The 27,346-nt window shown below is 40.2% G+C and overlaps 1 protein-coding gene across 1 annotated transcript in view; it reads left to right on the top strand.

Moving 5' to 3' along the window:
* LOC107106243 (kinesin-like protein KIF13A) overlaps positions 1 to 22,839 on the top strand; it is a gene marked incomplete at its 5' end in the record, with an annotated part of 95,537 nt that extends 72,698 nt beyond the window's left edge. The window contains 14 exons of the mRNA XM_015406357.1: positions 1,166 to 1,265; positions 2,336 to 2,462; positions 3,855 to 3,910; positions 5,496 to 5,620; positions 7,211 to 7,387; positions 8,562 to 8,654; positions 8,802 to 8,954; positions 9,240 to 9,317; positions 10,499 to 10,543; positions 10,864 to 10,975; positions 15,201 to 15,349; positions 15,790 to 15,894; positions 19,482 to 20,547; positions 21,537 to 22,839. Of these exons, the coding sequence (XP_015261843.1) occupies positions 1,166 to 1,265; positions 2,336 to 2,462; positions 3,855 to 3,910; positions 5,496 to 5,620; positions 7,211 to 7,387; positions 8,562 to 8,654; positions 8,802 to 8,954; positions 9,240 to 9,317; positions 10,499 to 10,543; positions 10,864 to 10,975; positions 15,201 to 15,349; positions 15,790 to 15,894; positions 19,482 to 20,547; positions 21,537 to 21,820 (2,670 nt within the window). The remainder of the gene's footprint in view (positions 1 to 1,165; positions 1,266 to 2,335; positions 2,463 to 3,854; positions 3,911 to 5,495; positions 5,621 to 7,210; positions 7,388 to 8,561; positions 8,655 to 8,801; positions 8,955 to 9,239; positions 9,318 to 10,498; positions 10,544 to 10,863; positions 10,976 to 15,200; positions 15,350 to 15,789; positions 15,895 to 19,481; positions 20,548 to 21,536) is intronic.
* Between the last annotated feature and the right edge of the window lie 4,507 nt (positions 22,840 to 27,346).

The following is a 27,346-nucleotide window of genomic DNA, read 5'->3' as shown; positions in this document are numbered from 1 at the left end:
GTCTAGAGGTCTGCAGCATGAAGTGTAAGCTAGTGAACCCCTGCCATTCTGACAGTGGAAAATGTAATCAGCATCCAACCCTATATGCATTATGAAAATATAGAAGTGTAGGAAAAAACATAAACTGTTAAATTAGCTTTTACTGTCCATCTTTCATATTTGACTGGATTTACAGCAGCCTTAATAAAGTTTTACAACTTTGAAAGTGGTTCAGTTTTTAAGAAGCAAAACTATCAGTAGCACAAATCCAGACATTTCCCAATAGCCTGATAAGCTGTACAGTTATTTCAGAAACTTAAAGCTCAAACTACCCATTATATTAACAGATCTGCTCTAATCATGTAGAAAACAGAAGGTGTCTAATTTAAGGATCAAAATGGTGCACAGATAGAAAGGAGAGGATCCCTCCTAAATACCTCCTGCCTACTTCTTTGCAGCTTCTGTCTCTTCCCCACTCCACAATTTTATTTGTCAGGATTGAATCTGGCTGATGGAAGAGTAACATTGGGGTACAGATGGGGTGGTGGTACTGCAGGAATAGTATGCCCCACCCACGTCCCCTTAACTCTTTAAATTAGATCTGTCCCATCTGCTTTCTACATGTTTGGGGCAGATCTGTAACCATCACATATGAGTTTAAACTAGCTACTAACTTGCTGCAAGCTGTCCTTGGTGCTTCTTTATGATGTTTTATGAAGAAAGGATCCAGCTTTTCTATAAGCATGATTGCATGATGGAGGTTTGTTTGCATGGGGAATATTTAGTTGCACTGCTGGCAGCTACTAGTAATTAAATTTATGCAGGTTTAAGGGTACTTATATTGGTATCTCTATAATCATCTTCAGTTCCAGATGCTACTAAATTGTTCCTTGGCCACTGCATTATTTTTCTGCTTGAATTTAAATCACAAATTTATGCAAGATGAAATACACAAATAGTTCAGATGATGGAAAATGCAATAATTCCAGCTTTTTGTCTTTTTGCCACTTGCAAGTTTGGCAGACTTTTCTTGGGCGATATGCTGTTTAATCATCTAAAGTAAATAAGCTGTTTACATTTTTCTGTATCTGTAATCAAACAAGTGAATAACTTCTCCAGTACAGCATAAAATTAAATATTTGGTTTAGTATATTGAATGTTCAAACAACATTTCTATCTTCAATAGGAAGAAGACTTAAATTGTGTGAGAGAGAGGTGGTCTGAGGCACTAATAAAACGGAGAGAATACTTAGATGAGCAGATTAAGAAAATCAGCAGTAAACAAGGTTTGTACTCCTTGTGGTTCTACTTACTCTGCAAGCACTTTGCCTCTTTTTAACAAATATGCATTACAGGTTTTTGTAAATCTATTCTTATTCAAAAAGTGTTGATGTAGAAAGGAACTTTCTAAATAAGCAACAGTTGCCCCCGCAGGGGAATAACGAGCCAGACAACCATTTGGATTAAACAAGGGCCACTTTATTAACTACATACATTTTAGAATAGCAATCCGGCAAGGGAACGCTTCATGACTAGCGGAACAGACAAGGCAGTTGTCAAGCTGACCAGCCTCCTTGTCTGATACATCTGGGCGATGCACCGACCCCGGTCCTGGCCCATTAGCCTGGCTTGCGACCAGCAGCCCAGCCGCGGGTCGCCTCCCGGGAGCACCTACCCCTGAAACCTTACAGTTTGCAGAGAGGAGCTTTACCCCAGAGGCACCCCGAGGGGGTCCCCATTCCCCACCCGGGGCCTTAATAGCCCGCAAGCCGTTCCTGAAGACCCCCCATTTCCCGAAAGACGGGACGGCTTAAGGTGCTCACCAATTCCGCTGCCTTATCCCTGCCACTCGCAAAGCCAAGCCTCTGCTTTGGCTGCCGCGGCCACCAAACCACCCAATGCGGACCTGATCCCTTGCCGGATGTCCTCCAAAAACAACTGATTGCCCTTGTCTGACAAATGTATACCATCTTCCCGGTAAAGCTCGGGGTCGCGGACCCCTATTCCCGGGTGGGGTAAAAATTGACCCAAACCACCCTCCAGTGCCTTCTGGAGCTGCTTGTTCACTTTCCGGCGGGAGCTATTCTTATTCAAAAAGTGTTGATGTAGAAAGGAACTTTCTAAATAAGCAACAGTTGTGGTAGCTTTGAGTTTTAAAGTGAAAATCCATCTCCAGTGGGTAGAATTACTGTTTACTTCACTGGAAAACATTTCAGTGTGTTTGACTCAAATGTGTTGTAATCTAAACACAGTCTGCCACTTTGTTGCTATAAAATACTGAGCAAAATGTATCTTAAAGGCCAGGGATGTAACATGTTGTATGTCTCTTTCTCCCCACCTTTTTCTTGTGTTACAGTAAAAACGGATGATGATGATGAAAGAGAAGCACGGCTTGTAGAACAATGGGTGGGGCTAACAGAAGAGAGGAATGCTGTGCTTGTCCCAGCACCAGACAGTGGGATTCCAGGTGCACCTGCCAATTGGTAGGTGGAGAAATCATGTACATTACAGTATCTGTGAACTAATATCTAGTGGGTGCTTGGAGAAGGATAAACTGCAAGGATAAACTGCTAGACTTTTTAAAAGTTTCATTTATTTCAAAATGTATTCTCCTGCCTCATACCCCAATAGGGTCCCTGGGGTGGCTAGTGGCATATAACAACCAGAAATACTTGAGTCGTGTCACACATGTTACAATACAAAGTTGGGCTGTGTCTTTTGTGTTGTGTATTTACAAATTCCTTAATATTTTATGTTTAGTATATTCACAAGATAGGTACTCAGTTGAAGGAACTATGCTTGTTGGTCCTTCCCCCCCCCCCCTAAAATACAAAGTATCAACAGAATCTGGTTATGTTAATTTAACTTTATCATTTGAAAGTACAGTATTGAGAATCCAAAGCAAGGCTGCTTGGTCAGTTCCTTACAGGGTGCAAGCGTTTGCCAGGTCCCTCAGAGCAGCCAGTGGGGGATGGGAGGTATGCTTACCAGGAGCTGGAAGAAACACCATAAATTAATGCAACATGCCTATGTGACCCAGAAGTGACTTAGGTACGTGGGTGGAACGCTGTGGTTTTTGGACAAAACTCTGCGGTAGAATTAGCTTCTACCATAGAGTTTTGCCCAAAAAACAGACTGTCCCTCCCCCGAATGTCCCCAGTGTGCCTATGTCACTTCCAGGTCATGTAGGCATGTCATGTTAATTTCCAGCATTCTTGCATTGAGGAGGGGCATAATTCTCCTCTGCCAGCCAGCTGGACAGCAGCAGAGAGGTGGGGGCTGGCAGCAGGCGACCCCAGCCCCCACCAGGGGGTCTGGCATCCCTCTGTAGGAAGCACTTTGTAACATTTTGTATTTGTAATAGAAATGGAAGAATGTGTTAGCCATAAATACAGCAAAACAAGTCAGCCTTCATAATTGAAGCCAAAATGTTTAGAAGAAATTGTTTAGAAGAAATGAATTATTGGCTCTTTCCATCTACCACATAAAGCAGAACCATACAAACTCCCATCCTTTCCCCCCAAAGATAGACCCTAAGCAATAATAAACTAATAAAATCAGGGATGCAGTGTGTTGTAATTTCTTATTTTTTGTTCTAGGAGTGTGTGTGTTTCTTAAATGCTGATGTATTTTAAGTTGCAGTTTCCTTCATACATAGAATGTGCCGCATCACACAATGTAAATTCATAATTATCAGCTTGAGAAGTGCTGCTGTTGTGTACAATTCTTTACGCATTTTACTTGTATTGTATTAATATCTACTGCTGATTAACTTGAATTGCTGGCTTTTTAAAAAAGAGGCTTGAGTTTTCCAATAAAGTACTTATGCATGGATATGATTCACTGTATTGACAGAGATGCTCTTTTACTGTTAGGATCCCACCTTCTGGAATGGAAACACACATACCTGTCCTTTTCCTTGATTTGAATGGTAAGTTACAGCTTGCTACAAGTGTGAAGGACATGAGATAATGCTGGTGTTTTAATGCTTTGAGTAAAGCTTAGTGAGAGATCTTTAAAAAAATAATAATCTGGTTTTGTGAATTCATACAAGTGAGTATAGAAAATTACAGTTTTGCTTAGTGTGCATATATAAAGAAAGCATAATTCTAGAGCTTGTTCAAAACTTAAAATCATTTAAGCACTTGCAAGACCTTTCAAAAGCAGATGCTTTTTGCAATTCAAAAAGCATTGTATTGATCCAGCTCTTGGGCAGTAGAGACTTTTTTTATAATGGGAAAACACACGTTCAGTATTCATACTTCCACCTGATCTTTTCAATATTGATATCCCAAGATTGTTTACAATAATTAATAAAATATGTTGTTCTTTTTGAAGATGCCTTTGCCTTTGTTCTCAACCACACTTTCCATGGGGCAGTCTCTTCCAGTCTTCTTGTCTGAATTACTGTGGTTATTCTTAGAGGGCTCCATGGATATCCTGAGGATGTATCCATACCCCTTCTGAAACCCTACATATTGAGACTTCATAGCAGAAATGGGACTTCCTGATAACAGCTGAGCTGTTGTATAGGGTTTCAGGCTTATCTCTCCCCTCTTCTCTCCTCTTCCTTCCTGATAGCAGAAAGGAAGCTTTGGCAATACAATATGTTGAGGGATTCGGGGGGCCAGGTTCTTTTCCTGGAACACCCCCCCCCCCCAGTTCCCCTGAGTTATTTCATTGGTTGAGTGGAGACTGACAAAGGCTGAATCTAGTATATAGAGAGGCAATGGTTCTTAAACAAAACTCAATTTATTCCATTATACACTTAAGACAGAAAACATTTTGTAGCATTTCAATATTCAGCATAGAATATTTCAACACAAACTAAATACATAAAATAGAGCACTTGTATAAAACTCAGAACGTTCTGGACTAGCCATCAAGGTCTCACATGGAGCTTTTTGATGGCCAGCACCCACCAGTAGTAAACCAGAGGTATATATCTTCCTTGGACCTATTGTTGCTAATGTACCTACTGATGTACCTATCACATAGGACTACCAAGTAGAACTGACCCATGTACCAACCAAAATCCCTCCCCTTTCTCTCTGTCTCTGGGGTCAGGACCTCACAGAAAGTCAAGGAGAGTCTGGGAAGCTAGTTTCAGATACCATATCCATTTTGATTCTGATAGTGACACCACTAACTTCTGGAATGTATAAACATCCTTTAGGGCAAAAATCAAGTACAGAGTTATCGGTACCAGAAGACCACAGCACCAGCAGAGTCCTGTAGCCTCCTGAGAAACAGAACCAGATAAACTATAGAGGCTAATTTACTATAGAAATTAAAGTAACAGAGGTTTAGCAGGTGTCAATCCAGGCCCTAATTCCGCGACACGGTAACAACTAGGATCGTGACTTGACCACAGCTGTGATTTTTCTGTTCTTTGCTAGCTTTGCCATGACCCTGAGAACAATATCACGCCATTCCACTCTGAGTTAACCATTAATAGAATTCTTTGATGCTAACACTTGCTCTCTTGTGATTTAATTGTGCTACTTTTTTGTTAGCTGATGACCTCAGCGCCAACGAACAGCTTGTAGGTCCACATGCATCAGGAGTTAATTCAATACTACCAAAGGAGCATGGAAGTCAATTCTTTTATCTGCCAATCATAAAACACAGTAATGATGAGGTAAATTATTAGCAAGCTGCCTGGACAGTTGATTTATGGCTACCGTATTTGTCTTTTGTTGATGCGTTTTATTTGTTTTAATACCCTCTCCTGCTTTGCTTTGATCAAAGATGTGTGTCGACTGTATTTTGTTTTAAGAACAACTCATTAGCAAAGTGGAGTGTGATTAATTGCTACATGAGGTGAGAGGTGGTATTGTGTGTTTCCAAGAATAACAAAAAAGTAATTTTGATAAGAGGCACTAAATAATCACTTAACAAAGATGTTTTACAACAATTTCTTCTGTTTCTTAGTTTTCAGTAACGTTGCTGTTTTGATGTCTTTTTCATTCCAGTGCCTGAATAAAATGTGCTAGAATTTATTTCACCTTTTTCATTTCAGAAAACAGGCCTAAAGAGAGACTCTCCCTCTGATGAATGAGAACCATCAGAATAAAAACTGTATTTAAATATCTAATACTCAAGTGTGGGCCAGTCTGTGGATACCTAAATCCACAGATCAGGCACACAATGATAGAAAGGAGATTTTTCTCCAAACTTCAGGGACCCCTCAGATTTGCAGAAAAATCTGAAAACCTTAAAAATTATATTGGGGGGGGGTTACTTGTCTGAATTGTGATTATGTTTTGATATTTATTATTGATTTAAATGGTTTAAATTTTAAACTATATGTATTGTATTGTTCTATGATGTTACCCGCCCTGAGCCTGCTTGTGGGTTGTGCAGGCTATAAATACAAATAATAAATAAATTATATCCCCTCCCCCAAACAATAAAGTTGTCTGTGCACACACAGATAACTTACCTGAGCAGCCTCCTGGACCTTTGTCATGGTTGACTGCAGCACCGGCTGGGGGCCTTGCTGCCAGTATGGCAGTGGGTCTCAGGGCCAGGGCAGCCCCCGTGGCCCAAGAGCAGGTCAAAGTAAGGAGGGGAAAGAGAGATAGGAGGGATTTAAAACAGAGAAGGGGAAGAGAAATGGGGGGGTTTGATTAACAGGGGGAGAGAAAGAGGGGGAGGAAATTGTCAGGGAAGTGAAGCAGGGAGAAAGAGAGATGGGGGATATTAACAGAGAAGGAGAGGGGAAGAAATAGAAGTGGGGATATTGACTGAGGGGGGAGATTGATGGAGAAGGGGTAGAGAGAAAAAGGAGGAAGGTGATCAAGAAGGGTGGAGAAGGAAGGAAGCAAATGGGGGGGGATGGGATGCACCCTCCATACAGGTTTCTTGGGGGTTCCCTCCCCACTTGTGTCTACTTAACAGAAGATTCTACAGTTCATTGGTAGCTGAGCTTTTTCTTGTTGACAGATGTTATTATTTTTTTCTCTTTACAAAATACCTTTCCCCAATGAGTCTAAAATAGCAGCTTGAGATGCATTTTGTGGTGGGGTGTGTGTGTATTTTCTCAGGAAGAGTTCTTCTAGATACTTTCTGTTAATTAAAGGCTCACTGTTATCCCACCATACTGGAAAAATTGTTTTTTCAAAGGTTTTCAGTGAAGCCTCTGTCTTTAGGTATTTTCGTGTTTCAGATCTAGGTTGAAACAATTTGTGTTGGTTTGTTTTCATTCTCTACCAAACTGCGCTCTTAGGTTTCAGCCACTGCTGCCTGGGATTCATCTGTGCACGATTCAGTGCACTTGAATAGGGTAACACCCCAAAATGAGAGAATCTACTTAATAGTAAAGATCACAGTCCAGCTGAGCCATCCCGCTGCAATGGAATTGGTGTTACGTAAAAGGATTGCTGCTAATATTTACAATAAACAGGTAAACAGATTCTTGCAATTCAGGTCTGCTTTCAGTTTTTATTGTGTCATATTTTGATTGTATCTCTTTGGTATTTTATCATCTTAGCTGGGAAGGATAATGAGAAAATCAAAATTAGGAAGCGTTTCCATGAAATACTCTTCATTTGTAACTGAGAATTTGGCACAAAAATTTGCCTGTGTCAAAATCAATGTTTGTGCTTGAACTTTTAACTTTGTCCCTAAGTATTTTACAGTAGTAACAACTACCAAGGTTGAGTTCTGCCTTCCTGTGTGTTGCAGAACTTGTGTATCTTATATTCCTTTGGGAAAATTAATAATTCAGTGATTTTTGTCTGGCCTACTTTGATTTCCTATCATGCCAGTGGCACACAATTTTCCTACAAGAAAGCAATATCAATATGGAAAATTGCTGCATATTGAATGGGTTTGAGACCTTAATCCATTTAATATAGGTAGGATCCAAATGTGTCCTTGTGCATTTCTTGGCACACACAAAAAGAAGGGGTTCTGTATTTCTGTGGACTTCCTACTTGAGTTTCAGCGCTCGTTGTTACATAGCACTTGTTTCTGAGATACCTGAGTCTCAGGAGCAAGTTTTTGGGCATTGGGGTGCGGATTGCAAAAAAATGGGAGGTGGGAAGCAATATTCCCTCTAAGCTGTGGAGTCTGGTGAACAAAAAATCTACTTTGTGAGCTACGGGCATTAAAGTTGTGAGCCAGCGCTTTGGCTCCTGCATACATTAGTTTGCTCTGGAGCCACTCTTCCTGAGTGAAGACAACAATCTGTGAGCCAGAGGCTAAAAAACTGTGAGCTAGCTCACACTAACTCAGCTTAGAGGGAACACTGGTGGGAAGTACTTGTGTCCTATTACACATGATAATATTTCTCTTCCTGAAAGGAGAACTGCTCCTCAGGGTAGGATATGTGTCATTCTTTCCTTGGTCTTTCAGATCCAGGTCTGTGTTTGACAAGAAGTTGTCGAACAGTATGCCGGTAGAGGGGCACAGTGTAATGAATTGATCTGTGAATTGTTATTGAATATTATAAGACTGCATATGAGAAAAGTGTTTCAGAGTTGCTGTTTCTCATTCTATTTTAGTAGCTTGCCTGTGTGATCATGCTATTTATTATGTGAATTCTGTATTTTTCAAAATGTCTTTGCCTTTTTTAGAGTTTTACCCAGAGTCTGAAAAGAAGAATATCATTGAAGAATATATGTTATGCTTGTGGTGTGACCTATGAAATAGTGTCAAATATACCAAAGGTACATTTTGATGTATTTATATCGGGAGGCTGGAATACTTGGGAATGTCAGACTATAAGGGAACTATACAAACTTCTTGAATCAAAACAGCAAAAACTGACAAATGTTGCGATCAATTTGTGTCTTTGTTTTAAACTTAAATATTAGGCTACAGAAGAAACTGAGGACCGAGAGACCTTGGCGCTGATGGCAGCCAAGAGTGAAAACGAGGGTACATCTGATGGTGAAACTTACATAGAGAAGTATACACGCGGAGTATTGCATGTAGAAAATATTTTGAGTCTTGAACGACTAAGACAGGCAAGTAGAAAAGAGGTTTTACCTGTTTAATATAGCTGTTATGGCCATTAGGAATATCTCTTATTTTCTTCCCCCCCACACACACCCTTAGTATAGGTAGTTCACAGCCCCAGTTGATGTGAATTTCCTTTTGGAAGTTTAGTTTAAAATCTGTTCATGCAGAAGTAAAATATGCTCTGTGTTCACAAATGCATCTTTATATGTCTCTTCTAAAATAAGCTTTAATTGACTATAGTTATAGTTAGAATTACGTATTTCACTGTGTTCCCTTGTGTCTTAATACAGGCTGTCGCAGTCAAAGAAGCTTTGTCTACCAAGGCTCGACACATACGGAGGAGTGTCAGCACACCAAATGTTCACAGTGTAAGATGCTCTTTCAGTGTTACAAGTAGTTTTGCCTGTTAAGACAATTCTGAAAATAATTCTGAGGGGCATTTTTCAGAGATGTAGGTGCTAGGTGAAGCTGGGATGAGAAGCCACTATCTCAGGTTACTGTGCACCTCAGTTTTGTGGGCAGGGACAAAGATAGCAGAGCTTGGGTGCCATAAAAGTAATTGCTAGCATTTTGAATTTTGCCCAGTAATAGGCAGCCAATTCAGGTCTTTCAGTACACAGGTAATACTGTCCCTGTATCTCCTGAAAATGACCTAGCCAACTGAGAGAGAGAACAGAAAACCTTTATTGGCATAACACAGATAACCAGAACAAAGGCAAAATTTAAGGGATAGTACTAAAACAACATCAACCAATATTCCCATTATCTTAAAATACAAAGCAATCCTAACATGCTTTACGAGATTTACAGAGTACTACTCTTGACTTCCATACATAAGTCAAAACCTAGCCAACTAATCGGGCAGTTTTTAGCAGCAGCCCTGTGTAAAGTGCATAATAATCGAACTTGGATGTTTTGACAGCATGAATGACAGTGACCAAAATCTTAGCTTTCAATAAATGGCTGTATATCAGCTAAAGCTGGAAAAAAGTGCTCTGTGCTGCAGAAAATCTTGAATCTTCAACTATAGAACAGGTTCCAGCAGCTATCCCCAAGCTACAAGCAGTTAAAGGGGAAGCATAGTAATCTCCAGGACTGGCTGACCTTTCGGTCCCCAAAGTGGCTTTTATCATTGACCAGCATCATCTTGTTTGTATTGAACTTCTCGGAGTCATCTGTATCTCAGTGGTGTTCCCCACCATCACCATTGCATATAACCAGGCCCATGCTATATATCAGAAAAAACAAATATAATAACACATAGCAAAATTCCACATGCCCTTCTGCAGAAGGAAACTACAGAAGCTCACCCAAACTTGACTTCCCCACACAGATAAAAACATAGTTTTAAGACTTATGCAGGCTGAGAAACAAAACAAGAATCACATTCTCTCATCCACACAAAACAGAGAGAAAACTGTAGTTGCTTGTTAGCATCTTGTATTTTAAGTTTACAAAGGCTGGTTATGGCAGGTTTTGCCAGTGGTGCCAACACAGTTGCAAATTTGGAATTCACTTACCTTATGCTTGTTCGTTGTTTATGTTTTAGGTATCTTCTAGCCGCTTAGATCTTTCTGGCTGTGATGAAGATAAGGTATGAATTCAGAAAGTGAATTAAGGAGTGGGACCTCAGTCTTTCATGGTATTTAAAATGTAGTAGAAATGAATCTTTTTAAAAATAATGCAAGAAAGCCTTAATTACGTTTAATCATACATCATTAGTTGGTTTTTAGGAAATGTGTTTAGAACAATAATGTAGAATTTGATTTACTGAATTTAAAAAATCTAATTTCAACTTTAGTTATTTTCAAGTCTTTAAATGAATAAATTGACCGCTGAAAGAAACTGAATTCTTGAAATGCTTTGCAAGTTATTCCTAACTTTGCTTGATTTTGTTCATTTTTGTGACTTCAGGATTGGTCAGAAGGCCAGCTAGATATATTAGATTGCTCCACCAGTTATCAAGATGTAGCGTGTTATGGTACTTTACCCAGGGATTCACCAAGACGAAGTAAAGATGCTGGTGGTAAGGGAGTGTGTATTTGTTTAATTGGATAAATAAGTGCAGATAATAAAATAATGAAAGTGAGATTATGATATATAAGGGATTGTGTTCTTTTTTGTTTGCTGTCCTTAAGTTTCTAGTTATATTAGCACACAGGCAACGCATTCAGTCCAAATCTGTTTAGAATTTAAATCTGCTAACATTATACCCAGGGGTCATTTTGTAGAAAAAAGGTGCAGGATCTCATTAGCATAGCTCATTAGCATAACTTATTTGCATATGCCACACACCCTGACATCACCGGAAGTGTGTCAGAAGGCAACACCCACCACTCAGGCTCCACTGGACTGTTTTGGATTGCTAGCTATTGGGGGGGGGGGGAGAACGTGCAGATCTGTCCTCGCAGAGGGAGAGCTTGTACCTGAATATAACTTGGTCTTAAAGGTGCCACTGGACTGCTTTGGGCCGGGGGGAGCTCTGCAACTTACCTGGCTGCTTCTTGCTCTGACTGAGGGCTGCTGGGAGCAGGGGGTGGGGCTTGTTGCATTTGCCCGCCCCGTGGGCTCCGCTCCTGTGCGCTCCTACAGGAAATGACCCCTGATTATACCATATGTGCATCTTGGTCAATATTAATCTGTATTGACTATTAGTGGATCTTCAGCTGGTCCAGGAGTCAAGCAGCTAGATCTCATGGAGGAGTTCATCTCTCCCACTTTATTTCTCTGAACCACTCTCTGGGGAATTTGTTTTGATGCCACCAGCAGGTTAGCAGTTAGAGCTTTACTTGTATGCTAACCTGAAACCCAAACACACTATTTCTGTCTTTTATGTAAGAGACTTTTCTTCAAATTGATTCACCCACCTACTCCAAGCTTACACGGATAAACAGATAAAACTTTGAAAACTATCTGAGTAATTCAGATCCATGAAGTTACAAAGATAAGGCAGGGAGCTGAGTTAACCTTTTGTTTGGGTGCAGACACTGACCACACATTAACTCCAGTTGCAGAAAGCAGTCATTGGCTACAGAAAAAAAAAACTGATGACAAAATGTCATCCAGTTGAGCAATAACACTCTGAAACATGTCTCCTCTCACCTAGGTCTAAAACTTATTTCCATGATAGTAAATTAAGAGGTTGGTAGGCTTCTTTTTAGGCTCTGTTCATATCTTCACGTTTCTCTGACATCTTTTTGGCCTTACCTCTTGAGGTCTGACTCACTTCAGCCCTCCAAAAGAATTCCATAACCTTTCTTCTCATCCCACCATGAGGTCTAATTTCACCACAAAAGGACAGAAATTCTCTATATAATTGATGAGACCTCTCTCCTGCTTACCTGGTAGAAAATGACTGGCCACACTGCAGAACGTTCCTGCCACCTTCATTGAATACCCAGGCCCTCCCAAACAGACCTATTCTTTTATCGAGTTCCATCAGCATATGAACTCACATCTTGCCAGCTTTTGCAACTAGAAGCTAGAAGGAAAAACTTGTTCAGGTTAGCTTGTCAACAGTCATACAGTGCAAATTAAACATTTACTGCAAAGTCATAAGCCTTTCCACAGATAAACTGGGCTTTCATAGTTCCCGGGCCCTGGAGTAGTCCCACTGTTTCTTCTCTTTTCTTTTTTAAATACTTGCCCAAATGGGCAAAGTTTATTATTTTTTAACACAAAACAGAATAACAGAAAGAGCAATACATTTTTAAAATATCTAGACATTGTCTCGCTCACAACATCTTTAGATACATAGTTCTTTTTTCCTCCTTGTTTAACTTTATATTCCACAACAAATATCAAAATTCTATTCCCAATATATAGTTCATTTTTCTATACCCTATCTGCTATATTTCATTCTATCTATGCTGCGCTATTATTAATTCGTTTTATAATCATAAAAATAGAAAGGAAAAGAAACAGGTGTTTCAGCATTTTAACAGTTCTAATTTGGGCACATATTTCTTGTATAATAACAGTTTGGTCCCTTTAAGATATTCCTTCACCTTTTTAGCTTTCAAAATCTCATATACTTACAAACTTAGACATAGTATTTTATATTTTTCTTAGCTTTACAGTGCCAGTATGTTTTCATCTTACTTTATTTACCGCCATCTTTTCTCTCACAATAGTAAATCATTACATCTTCTCTAGGAGATCAGCCCATTACTATTATTATTATTTTTTCTCCCTGTAAAGCCCACTCTAAAAATCAAACTGCCCTATAAGTTATTTTCCCCCCTCAACCTTCAGTTAGAGCATTACAGATATCCCAAACCTGTTGTTTCAAATAGACCAACCATTACTTTAACTTTCACTAATCAATTGGAACAATAAAAAATAGTCAATATTTGTAACTACAGATTATATTCTTAGTCAATCATTTTGCAAGTGTCAGTATAGGTTCAAAGGAAAAAAAAGAATAAAGATATAGTATGTAGACATATATTTCTTAACATTTAAAGTTCCCCTTTGAATAAAACTTTATCTCATTGACCAGTTAAGCTATGCAAACAGATGATGTATTATGTATAAATTCAGAGTAAAGAAAGAGAAAGGAAGAAGGTGAGGCAAAAAAGATAAACCAGTATTCTTAGCAGTTAGATTTCCACTTTGTCTCCTTGATCAGTTAAAACATGCAAACAGTCAAGATATATTGTTACAGATACTTATGAAATATAAGTTTCTTTTGTTTTCTCTGCAAATGTCTCCCCAAAATTGTTAGTATTATATGCCTCCGATCTTTGAAGGTCTTCTCTTTAATCTTGCTTGTGAAATAACTCATGAAGTGCTGTCTCTCCAACTCGACCAGTGCTGTCTTATATCCAAAGTTGCAGCTGAAAAAATCTCTCATTCTGAGCGTCGAGTGTTCAAACAGTTCCAGCCGGACTTCGCTTTGTAAAGTATATGACGTCATCTGTGCTTGTTCGTCTTGTACTTCAAGAGACATGATTACTTCTTCTCTTTCAAAGATTTCCATAGCTTCCAAAGCTTGGAAGACAGAAGCTGTAATCTTTTTTCCCAATTGTAGCTTAAAGAGATCCCAATATTTCCCCCAGTCTTCTACCTGCTGTAGTATGTGTCCAAAGAGATTTCCCTTCTCTATCTCAATTAAAAAGGCCATCACGCTCCTGAACAGGCAGCCTCCACAAATCTGTGAACTACGCAGATATAAAAGTTGTGGTCGCCATTTTACAGGTCTGTCCTCCTCTCAATAAATCAAATCAGCCACTTAAGAATAGTCTCTGTATAAATCTTTTCCCAGCTAGCAGACAGAAGATCTTAATGCAAAATTTAACCCCTCAATTTTAAAAGTGAAGAACTCCCCCGAACTCTGGCAAGCCGCAGGCGCGGGAGTCAGCTCCCTTTGCTTTTGGGGAAGATTTATGGGGGCAATCAAATGTTCTTTTCCAAGTTTAGAGTTTGTGAAAAAGCCAAAAATACTCACTGAGTCTTCACCAAGGATGTTAATGATGAGGTATAGAACGCGGCTGGTCTTTAGGAGCTTCTGCTTCAAGACAGTCTGATTCTGTCTCCTGCTGTTGCCACAGTCAGGGGGCTCAGATAAAAGTCTTCTGCCACCAGTTTCCTACACCCGAGGTACTGGAGAGACTCCTGACCCGTCTGGTGTGTCCGGAAAGGTCAAAAAAGTCCACTAAAAAGCTCCAAAAGCTAGTGAAAATCAGAGAGAGCCCTGAGTCTTCAACTAGGTCGTTGCACCAAAGCCCCACCTCTCGAGTAGTCCCACTGTTTCTTGTACAGCCATCTGGTTAGAATAAGTGCAAAAAAGAAAGGAAACTACATGTTCTTCCTTGTTTTAAAATTGTAAACTCCTGCTTCCAGAACTAGTTGTAGTTGGGAAGTTGTGAATAGCGACATATATGGAAGCTGAACAGTGCCATTTCTGCCTAGCAATGCACTTACAAGAACTGAAGTGGGGAAGAACATAAAGGGAGAAAGACTCTTCACATTTATTCTGTGGTTGATAGAATTCAAAGAAAATTAAAAGTACCCACATTCTAACTAGACAGCACAGATATTCCTTTTGCAGTAGAAGAGAGCTACTGATGAGTGAAAGGTCTGTTCAGGGATTTATATAAAAAAAGTAAAAGATAAAAGACCATAGAGTCCCTAGCTTTAGAAATATAGGGACCTGTACTGATGAGGATCTCTTGTCCATTGTTTTTCTTGTTGGTGATTCATATGGGTGTCAGAATAGCTAATCTATTGGGCTTTTTATATTCTGCAAGGTACTGTATTGGAGAATCCACAGGCATCAATCATCAGTCCATTTAAAGCATTTTCTCCGCAGCCACCCAAGTTTTTCAAACCTTTAATGCCAGTAAGAGAAGAGAACAAAAAACCCTCTCTTGAAACTCGGCCTCTACTTAGCAAAGAGGTGGGTACAAGAAATTTAAGTAATAATAACCTTTTTGAATGTTGAAGCATTTAGATGCCAGTAATTATTGTATATATCTAACAAATTACTTGCAGCATGCAGTTGTAATAAGGAGCCTTTGGAGCTCTGGAAATCCCACAATAAAGTTTTAACAAATCTTGTTCTCTCTCATTTGGAATGCCATCTTAACAGTATTGCATGCGAGTCTCAATATCCTTTAGTTAGTTTATGTTAAATTACAGCACCATTTTTAGAGTGTTCCACATTTTCTGCAATTTAATGCTTTTTAGTCAGGCCTCACTGCATGGATTTGGCAGCTTACTTGCTTACCTACTTGCCTGCCTTGTTTCAATAAGCAACCCTTCTGTGCTATTAATTTGCTTGGGTTTATTGTTAGTATGTTCATTGTATGATGTGTTTGTGTGTCTCAACCTTTGCAGAGCATGCTGTCATCTCAGGTATATAACATTGGCTGTGTTGTGCCCTCAGGAAGTAATACCAGTAGCATGCCAGTAGAACACAATAGCATACACGTGAAGAAGATTGTAAGTTTTGCCTTGGTTCTCTATTATAATGGCCTGGTGGTGGATTAAGGCCCCTGTTACTCTAATTGTGGAGGAGAGTTGTTTTTTGAAAAACCAAACATATCCTGCCTCTGAGGAGCTAACAAAATGTATAGTTAACACAGTACCAATCAAATAAATGATAAAAAGTGTGCTTGCATGTTCCTTACCTGAATGCTAATTTTTGCATGAAATGCCTAGCTCATTTGATTAATAATGCAATCCAGTCTTTCAAGAGAAAAACATCAAATGTAGGGTTGCCAGCTCTGGGTTGGAAAATACCTGGAGATTTGGGGGGGGTCCAGGAGAGGGGGGGGTTTGGGGAGGGGAGGGGCCTCAGCATGGTACAATGCCATAGAGTCCACCCTTCAGAGCAGCCGTTTTCTCCAGGGGAGCTGATCTCTGACAGCAGGAGATCAGTGGTGATTCCAGGAGATCTCCAGGCCCCACCTGGAGGCTGGCAACCATAATTAAATGTTCTCTTACCAAGCACAGTTGGTTGGGCTAAAGATTGACTGCTAAATGTCAGAGCTCATGAGTTGTTTGATTGCTTATTTCAAATTATTCAGAGTTACAATACTATTCCTGCAAATATGGTTAGCATTAGTTCTGTGAGCACTAATCCAGTATAAGTTACCTTTACATCTTTGAAAGCAGCATCTAGAAGTCTGAGAGATGTAAGCTGATTCAGCATTGTCCTTTATGTGATATTCCTCTCCGCACTGTTTCCACCCAGCACCCTGTAATGAGAGCCACGTGACTTGCTCTTGTTGGAAAGCAGCTGGCATTCCTGTTGTTCAGTCAGCAAAGAATCTGGTAGCAATATGACTTAAAATCTCTGTAGCTACTGACTAAGAAATAATTATATTCCACAGACTTGAGTGATTCATGGAAAGTAGAAAGTAGTTGTATAAGGCTGACATATATTTTTTAAAATTTCAGAATGAAAGTCAAGAGTGTCTGGCTTAGGGTTTCCAGACCCCTTGGTGAAGGCGGGGTTCCCCCGCCACCAGGCCCCACCACCCCGCCACGATCAGCTGACCGGCCGGGGGGGTACTCTGAAAAAGAACAAGGCTCTGTCAATGTTTCAGCAACATGCCTAGCATCCCTTCCAACTTGACCTGGAAGTGATGTCATCAGGTCAGTGACATTGGCGTGAAGCTCTGGTATTTGGGCAAAAACTCTATGGTAGAAGCCAAATTTACCATAGTTTTTGCCCAGATACCAGAGCATCGTGCTGACATTGCTGCGTGATGACATGACTTCCATGTCACTTTAGAAGTGATGTAGACATGTTGCTGCAATAGTCCCCACCCCTGCCGGTTGCCAGGAGGGACCTGGCTTAGGGTTTTCAGACCCCTTGGTGAGGGTGGGACCTGGCAACCATAGTATGACTTCCAAAGTTGATGCTACATGAGTCTGTTGTGCTGGCCTAAATGAGTTACGGCAATCACTCTTAAAGCCAAACTAGACAGTACCATGTCCCTGAGTCCACCACAGGGACAGGGCGCCATTTTACAGCCTAGATTTTACCTTTTGAAACACTGCAGGGGCTCAGTCCTGCTGGGAACCGGGGCACAGGGGGATGAAAATGTTATATCTCTGGATGTACTGTTATAGACTTGAAAGCCATTGTTATACAAAAAAAAGTATGCAACTCAAAAGTGCTGAATGAGAACTCATCAAGAAGTTAAATATTATGCGTCATCCTGGCTTAAACAGAGATTTAAGTTTCCTTACTACAGTGTCTAAGAACTCTACAGGTCCTACTTGGTAGAAATTTTGATCGACTGCTCTTAGCATGTTTTACCATTGATATGTAGAACCATGTACATACAAATAGTTTACACCATTGTAATAAAACTACATATATCTGCTTTCTCTATTGCAGACGTTTGGAAACAGTTTTATGCTTCTGTTTTTAAACACAAGATATTCTGCATGTGAACCTCTTATAAGTCCACTGTTTCAAATATGCCTCTATTGCCTAATATAACAGTTTGGAGGAGCAGAGGTTGTCCATGGCTGCACTGCATTCCCTTTCTAGGTCAAATTATATGTTGTCCTCCCTTACCCCCTATGAATCATTGTTAGTCCCTTGTGAAAACTTGTGTAATTGTAAATCGCTCAGAGCCAGCAGCTCTGCAGGATTGAGCGATCAATAAATCAAAAGTTATTATTATTATTGTTATTATTGTTATTATTATCAATCCATTTACATCTCTTGACTGCGGACTATGTATTTGCTTTAACAAAATGGAAATAACTTAGGAAGGCAGTTCATGATGTGATAATACCTAAGTCTCACTGCCTGTGTAATGTTAATTTGTCCACCAGTTGTGATGGTGAGGGTCTTCGCTAATTTTTTTAAAAAATCTGATCTATTCCAACCTGGGGGGGCAAGCCTGAGTGTAAATCCAGCACCTGAGGTTTCAGAAGAAGCACCTGCTTGTCTGTTTCCTGAGGATGGATCCCAGTGGATGCTGACAGGGTCCTTGGGGGTATGAGAGAGCTACCACTTGCGCTCTTGTTCCATGTCCATCCTGGCTTTTGCAATTATGCTGTGAAAAGGTATTTGGATCCTTTGGTTAAAATCGTTAATGCCTTATGGATAAAAGGGTTTCCCCCAAGCCTCTAAAGGAGGCAGTTATTATTTTGCTTAAAAAGCTTTCAGTGCCTAAGGGTGAAGTGGCCAACCATAAGCCGTCTTCAGTTTGCTGCTTCTGGGGGTAACATAGTATGTCAGGGCAAAAGTATCTCCCGGGGCTCCTGGATGATGTGTCTGCTCTGAACACATTTCAGTCTAGATTCAGGCCTAGATTTGGAACAAACAATGCTTTGATTACACTGATGAGTGGTCTGTAATGCAGTTTGAAGACAACCCAGAATCTGCAGCTGGTTCTAAATGCTGCAGCCTGATTATTATCATGCTGACAGGACTACATCTTGTCTATTTTATTACAGCTACATTGGCTGCCAGTTTGTTTCCAAATTCAATTCAAGGTGCTGGTTACAACCTATAAATCCCTTCAGTGCCTAGGCCTGCCATATCTGAAGGACCATTTCCTCCCGTCCTTCTCCGCATGCCAGTTACAGGCCTGTAACCACCAGTTGCTAGCCCCCCAATTAAGGCTTGCCTACCTGACATCTTCCAGTGCCTGTTAGTTTTCAGTCATGGCTCCCATTTTGTGGAATGGGTTCCATGAGGAGATGAGGCGGGTGCTGTTCTTAGAAGTTTTTTAGGATTGCTATAATACCTTGAATAAACTCTTGTTGGTCTCAAGGTGCCACTGGACTCTAAATTTGTTCTGCTGCTTCAGACCAACACAGATGACCACCTGGATCTATCTTCAGTAGCTTCTGTGGTTGGAATTCATCATCGTTTCTCTTCTGTAACGATATGGTCATACTTAAAATTCAATAATTTCTCTTTTAATTAATTGGCTTTCTCTCTTTTGAAGGTAATTGTGAACAGTCCTTATGATGAAGTAGGGAAGAATATTTTTGTAAGCATAAAACGAAAACTACTTTATAAAGAAGTAACTTATCTCTCTGTAACATTTTCACAGGACTCGGAAGAAGAAGATGAGTTGGAGGCCATTAACAAGAAACCTTATGTGCCCGAGGAGTTTGCTGATTTCAGTGTTTATAATGCTAGCCTGGAAAGCAGGGAATGGTTATCCTCTAAAGGAGACTTAGTAAATTCTCGGATCCTTGAGAAAGAGGTATCCCGTAGCCCCACCACTAGCAGTATTACTAGTGGCTACTTTTCTCATAGTGCCTCAAATGCTACTTTGTCTGATATGCTAGTTTCCTGCAATGATAGCACAGACCAACTAGCTAATCAGATTAGAGATTTGGACTCTAGTGACCATTCTGTGGCTCATCTCTCCCATGATTTAAGACCTTCAAACAAAGATGCTTTGGAGCCAGAAAGGGGCTGCTCTAAAGATAAGAGAGCCATGTCACCGCTCAAAGGAAACAATGCCTTGGCAAGCGAGATTCCCGTGTCCGAAAGTACCACCAGTGTAGATGCCACGAAGTTACAAAGTTCAGCTGAGGATTTTTCAGATAATAAAAACTCAGAACATGGAATTGAATTTGCAGCTCGAGAAGTAACAGTTGAGCACACTTCAAATGTTTTTGAGGATTATGCTTTCACAGAATTCATGGGTGTTGAAGATGGAAAGGAACTCGAATGTTCAGGAGCACTACAGTTCTGTTCTGGTGGATCTTCTAACAGAAGAAAAAAGCTTTCAGCAGCTAAAATGAACTGTGCCACAGGTTCCTCAAAAAAGAACTGCAACAAGGACAAACCAATGAGTCAACTGGAGCCTACACAAGTGGCATGCCAGCAAGCAAGCAGTACTGAAAACCCTGTGTTGGCTGTCATAGTAAAAAAGGATTCATGTTGTCAGGCACATGCAGATTCTTTCCTAGCAAATGACTTCACTGGAAAAAATAATCTGGATATCTCTGATTGTGAAGATGCTACTTCTGAAGAGTACCCTAACTGGGTGGCAGTGGGGGAACACGTGTGTATTGGAAACAGTAAATCTGGCATAGTGAGATATATTGGGCCGGTGGATTTTTCAACTGGTACTTGGGTTGGCATTGAATTGCATTTCCAGATGGGTAAGAAATTGTCGGTTTAGAATTCTGCAAACACAAATTGCTTAGTAATGTCTGCATGCCCTTATAATCCAGGACAGGCTAACCCTGGACTGCGAATACAGTAATACTGTCTTAATTTTTTTAATGTATCTTTCTGCTTTATAGATTACTTTAAATTCCAGGGGTGTCGAACTCACTGGAAATGTGTTACTTAAAGTTTTAAAAAATCTTTAATTGTGTGTCTGCGTCATTTATAATGTTTATATCTCTGCTACCTGCCATTACCTTTTATGACACACATGGCCCGGCCCAACAAGGTTGACACCCCTGGAAACTTTAAACGTTAAGAACTAATTTACTTTTGGGAGGAAAGTAATTTCTACCCTTAGTGGTCATTAATTTATAGCTTAAGTATAAAATTGTGGAAAAAATTTAAGATACAAAGTTTTTTCAAGCTTTGAATTTGAGTACACTCAGATATTCAATAATATGACAAAAATATCTATACACAGCAGCATTCTATGTTCATTAGTAATCAATAAACGCTCTGCAACACCTCTTCCTTGCCCCCACCCTAATGGTTTACAGTGTCAGTTATGTTATATGGCTGGCGGGGTCAGTTAGCTCAAAGGAGATGGAGGAAAGAGGGATTCATGCATCGGTGTCCGTGTCCCTTCTGATCAGGAGCACTCCATTCACATCACCCTGCAAAAGGGCAACAGCTTTATTTACACAGCAAAGCTGTATTACATTAGCTTGAGTACATTTACCTTAAACAATACATTCATGCCATCAGAATAAGACTCTCAGTACAATATTATTTATAGGTTTCTTTTCCTTGAATCTTATTACCACAAGTGTGTGGAAGAAATTTTCCAGAATTATTCCTCTGATGGTCACAAGAGGCTTAATCTTCAAAGTAACTTTTTAAAATTGGCCGTGCAGCGGTTGAATACCATTCCAAAGTTATCACCTAATAACTGGGTTTTGTTTTTTGTTTTTGTCTTAAGGGAAACATGACGGCACTGTAAAAGGTAGAGAGTATTTCCGTTGCAAGCCACGACATGGGGTATTTGTTCGTCCTGGATGTCTCACTAAAGTACCAGTTGCCACAACGGTATACAGCGGCACTTCACAGTCTCAGGTATTCTCCTCCAGTATGGAGACGTGGAGGAATTCAGTTCAAGGGTCACACTCTTCCAAAGCAGGAGCAGCAGCCCTCTGTCCTTCAGGAGATGCAGCAGCTTCTGCTTTTTCAAGAAAACAGGAGATCAGAAAATCTTGGATCAACTAAAGCTGCAATTTTGTTATTGCACTTGCTGCACACGTCACTTGTGTGGAAACATTTTTACTCTGAAGTGACTGGTATAGTTTTAATCTGTCCTTATTGAATGTTTGGATCCTGGACATAATTTTCCAGTTCTTGTTTTTATAAATAATATATATGTATGTAAAATGGCTGTATCCTTTGTCTGCCAAAAGGCAAACATGACTGTACACTAAATTACAACTAGTTTGTAGATACTTTGAGGTACTTGACTGTTTGTTACTCCACAAATTAGATCATATTTTAAATGAAATATTTTATTGTGTGGGAAGGCTGTGCATATGTGTCCAAGGGGAAACCGACAACGTGCTGTTAATTACCAAAGAACACACTTGCTGTTTATCTTGTGTTTTATTTTACATGTTTGTTTAGGCTGATGGGCTCGGGGCCATACTTTTAGGCATTAACACCAGGCACCAGGTGCCACCTTATACCCTGTGTTTTAGTAAGCACACTGAAGAGATTGCGGTTGTTTTTTGTTTTTGTTTTCTTTTTTGGTCTTCCTGTGGGCCTGCCACTGTGCTGACTTCTTGACATGTACTGAAAAATATTAACAATGCCTAAAGCTTGTATGTGTGGTGTTTCACGTGCTAATACAGGCCAACCAAGAGATCTGAATGCAGATACAGTATTATCGTACAGAAGGTGGACAAAATTTTCAACAAATGGCTTCTTTAAAAACAGGGAGGGAGGAACAGAGCAGCAGCAGTGGATCACAGCTATAAACCTATTCACTGTTTGTTGCTGACTGAGTCCAAACTGAAACAGAATGTCCTGAGCTGATATTAATGTGGAAAGTTCAGTTTTTTATCTGTGGATTTGACATGATGCTTTTGAGTCCTTGCCAAGCTATTCCATGTGTAGATGATGTCTTGGATATTTATAAAGTAGTAAATGGGAATGGGAAGGTATGTATGGCCTGCCATATTTTTTATTTCTTGGAAAGTGATTGAGATAGTGGGACCTTACAGAAAAGCTGCTGTTCTTGGATTCATATAGTCAGCTTACTATATATATATATATAGTAAGCTGACTTAGTATTTTGCTATTTACTGTAAAAAGTGTAATTTATATTCTATTTCTGCTATACTGTATTTAATTGGGACAGAACATTTGTGTTAGAATACAGATGATTTAATTCGTTTATAAAATCTATGCCTATTTGACTTTACATTCTGTAATATAAGACTGTGTCAGATAAAAGGTTTAGTTACTAATTTGTTGCTTCGGCATATGTTGTATCTACTTCTTAATATACATGTTAAAAGAGAATTGTGTATTTTAAAATGGAGTGTATACATCACTGATTGAATCAAAAACCCATCCAAAGTAGTATTTCTCCCCGTCAAAGATTATGGGAAACATAAGATACATGCTATTGTGGGTAACATCTCAGCTTATGAATTTAGATGTGTTTACAGAATTATAAGAATCCTTCCATGCATTTTTATATTTTCTTATCCTAAAATAGAGTGCCATTGTATCTGCACGCTCAGTTGTTTACTCCATCAGTAGCTTCAACAGTAAAGGTTCAGCACTTGTCCCTACTGGCTGCACACTCAATGCAATATAGAATAAACTGCTCTTGTTCATTTTGGTTTTTTGCACCTACTGCAACACAGTGCTTTAATCCAGCAGTAAATTGTTTAAGAATGTAAGTGCACTAACCCTTGATAACAGTCCAAGGATGGGAAATACAGCAAATTATTGTAAATACAATTTTAAATTATGTGAACCGGTCAAAGCAAATGGTAAGGGCAGTTTTAAAACCAAGGCTATTTGTGCTTTCAAGAATACCTCCAATTTTGACAATCCCTGAGGTACAATTTCCAAAGAGCACAAGACAGGAGTGTGAAAGAAGCAGCATTCAGTATGGTGGAGAGATGAAAGCTGTATTTGCAACAGGCATTAATTTTTGTGGCATGCATTTCTGATGTCGATTTGAGAATACAACTTCCATTTGCAAAATTCAGTTCTAATATTGTGCACATACATCTGATCACATCAGTGTTTTCTATTCGTGTAAACATGCCTTTATAGGAATAAATCACCCCTGTAAGCTTTGGGGCTGTTTAAAAAAAAATCTTTAAATAATGGTTGGGCTCAGTGTTAAGAGGAACATTCCTGCAAAATATATGTAAGGATATAGTATGAAGATTTTGGAACTGATTTGTGTGTACAGCTGTCTCTCTGTTTTATATTAACTCGAATATGTATATATGTGTTTTGACTAATATTATGTACCTGTATTTTTATATTCAGAAAATATTTTATAGGAATAGGTCACCTATAAAACATGCTCAAACACGGTTCTGGGAGTAATTTTTTTCCATACAATTTAAGTTTTATAAAAATGCCGGGACTGGTAAAAATTAACAAAATGTAGGTGTAAATATTCAAGGATTTAAGAGCAATGTATTCTTTTGATTTAGTGTGTTTTTACTCTTCCTTCCACAAAGACCTGATGGCACACGTACTCCCCCCCCTTTTTTTTTGTTCTCACAGCCATCCTGGTTAGGCTTTGTTACTAGCCCTGATCACCCAGAGTGTTTCATGTCAGAGCAGAGACATGAGTCTGGGTTTCCCAGATCCTAGTCTAGCATTAGTCACTCCATCATTCTGAATTTTCAGTGTCTGTGGCTTTCAGTTTTCTTTCTGTGTTGGCTTTCATACTAAAGCTGCCAGTCTGAGTGTATCAAACAGCATAAGTGGATGAGGAAGAAGAGTTGGTTTTTATCCCCCGCTTTTCTCTACCTGAAGGAGTCTCAAAGCGGCTTCTAACCGCCTTCCCTTCGTCTCCCCACAACAGGCACCTTGTGAGGTAGGGTGGGGCTGAGAGAGGTCTGAGAGAACTCTTGACTGGCCGAAGTCCCCCAGCAGGCTTCATGTGGAGGAGGAGTGGGGAATCAAACCTGGTTCTCCAGATTAGAGTCCACTGCTTTGAACCACTACACCACGCTGGCTCTCTCAATATTCCAAGTCACTTCTTTAGTTTTGTTTATCTGCTACTCGTGCCACAGGCTGGAATTGTATTTGTACTTATCTAAGTATGCTAATCTAGTTTTTGCATGCTGGGGTGCTATGTTCTACATAATTTGTGCTATATCTGTTTCTGAATCTGGCCATTGTGTGCAGATTAAAATCTACACAATGGGACCAGTAACAGTTGGGGGGAGATTTTTCTACAGACACAACCCCTAGGTTTGCTGATATCACAAAGGTAAGAATCCCCCAAACAACAGACGTGATGTCTGTACCTTTAAAGAAAGAGAGAAGGTTGGTCAAGATTTTGTAAGACTGCACCATGAGATCTTATTGGCCATCTTGGGAGTTGCCAAGGCTTCGGCACCTTGGTTAGTGTCAACAGAGTGGAAAGGGCAAGAGAAAAACAGAAAGAGGCACAAGATGGAAAGGAAGGAAAGGTAAGCATGAATATGGGGAAGAGTATGAGGTAAAGTTGAAGGAGGAGGGAGGTAAAGAGGAAGAGGGAAGAGACCGCAGGATGAGGGAAGAAGGAAAAGCGGAAGACTGAATTCTTGTAGGTCCTCTGCTTGTTGTATGGTTTCTGATTCAGAATGCTTGGCTGTGAAGTTAATGGTGTAAGGCTTGCCATTTAAGGCAGCAATTGTCAAACTAGCTATCCCCTGACTCCCCATTTTCTTACATTGATAGACACACACACCCCCAGCTCTTTCTCTTCCTCACTAAGCATCTTATAGATAAGCCCCCTTTCAAAGTGTGTGACAAGCTGTACCCATCCCTTGGGGAGCATCCATGCTCTAATGCCCTCAAAACAATAGAGTCAGACTTCTCAGTAACACTTTCAAACTGGAGTCTCCCTTTCAAGTTCCATTTCTTGAGAATTGTCACTTTTAGCAACAGTGTGCATATATTGTCAAGAGTTGTCAGCTGCCTGGAGAAAAAACGTCCTGTCTTCCTAACAGAGGCTTATTAGGATGTTATTTATCTCCGTGATGTAAAATCTTCAGCTGCCCATTTTCACACATGCGTTTATTAAAGGGATAGGATTTATCTGGTCACTCAACTACAAAATTTTCAGTCCAGTTACTCGTGATAGAATTTCAAAGTGGGTAAAGCTCTCTAGGAACCGTGGTGGTTCAGAGGTTAAGACGTGCTTGGCAGTTTGAGACCCGAGTGCTGCATGATGGAGTGAGCTCCCATCTCTGGTCCCAGCTCCTGCCACCCTAGCAGTTCAAAAGCAAGAAATTACAAGTAGATAAATAGGTACCACTTTGGTGGGAAGGTAACAGCATTCCGTGTGCCTCGGCATTTAGTCACGCCGGCTACATGACCACGAAAAAGTCTTTGGACAGTGCTGGCTCATCGGCTTGGAAACGGAGATGAGCACCACTCCATAGAGTCAGATTCGCCTGGCTTTCAAGCAAGGGAAACCTTTTTAAAGCTCTCTAGCAGTACTTCCATTCACTATTCATTCATACGGTTCTACATATGTATGATGCTCTTTGCAGAGTACTGTAGGCAGCATCACCTTGGCGTTATGGTCTGCATTAATTTCTTACAAGTGATTCTTAAACTGTTTGATAACTCTCATAATTTTCAACATAGCTAATTCTGTGGATACTTAAATCCAGACACTGAGCCATGAAGAGACAAGACATTTCTTTCTACAATCCTGAAAACTGCTCCAGGTTTGTAGGAAAATCTGATATGTAAAAAATAAATACGGAGGTTAAACCCCGCAAATAATAGATGCATCACCAGTAAAGAAACAAATGCCTTAATACTGTTGTGGTTGCCATTGCTAGGCAACCACAACAGTATTGCCAGCCTGCAAGCCTTGTTTTGTGTTACTATGAGGCAGGAGGAGGGCCTTGTCCAGGGCTGTTTTGATCTTTGATGGAGGACTCATCAGGCCAGGCCTGGCAACAACAACCAGGCAACTGGAATACACACAACTTGCATGGCTCACCTGGGGCTTCCTACTTGCCAGCAGTCCCCACCCTTTAAAAGCCAGTAAAGTGCAGTTGTTAAGAGTGTCAGTGGCTGGCATTGTGCAACTGGGCTGGGCCAGCAGCCAGCACCAAAAAACGGGACCATATTCTTCCTCAGTTAAAGCTACCGGGAGGAGCGAGGGAGGGAGGATGACAAGGAAGCAGATAAAGATTGGTTGGCTGGTGGGTGGGAAGGAGAGAAGGAAGCAGGGAAAAGGGGAGGCTGTGGGGGCTCTCAGGAAAGCAAAAGGTAAAATAGTGGGGGAGGGGAAAATGACACACTTTCTCGCACATCCTCTGTGCTTGTTTACCATGCAGCATGGTGGTACTGGTGTGGATATGTGGATCACCAGGGGTAATGGAAATCTCATTGCTTGTGAGGAGGTGTTTATAAGTGTACATATGTAAGATGAGGCTCTGCTATGGATCCCACACCTATGAAAGATGCTCAAATAGCAGTTATTCAGGGCCAGGACTTTTTTTCTGGGGGAAAGCTCTGTAATGGAGTTCCAGAACCTCT

Source organism: Gekko japonicus, unplaced genomic scaffold, assembly GCF_001447785.1.
Source record: "Gekko japonicus isolate JY-2015 unplaced genomic scaffold, Gekko_japonicus_V1.1 scaffold2623, whole genome shotgun sequence".
NCBI lineage: Eukaryota > Metazoa > Chordata > Lepidosauria > Squamata > Gekkonidae > Gekko > Gekko japonicus.
This window is presented reverse-complemented; position numbering and strand designations above follow the sequence as displayed.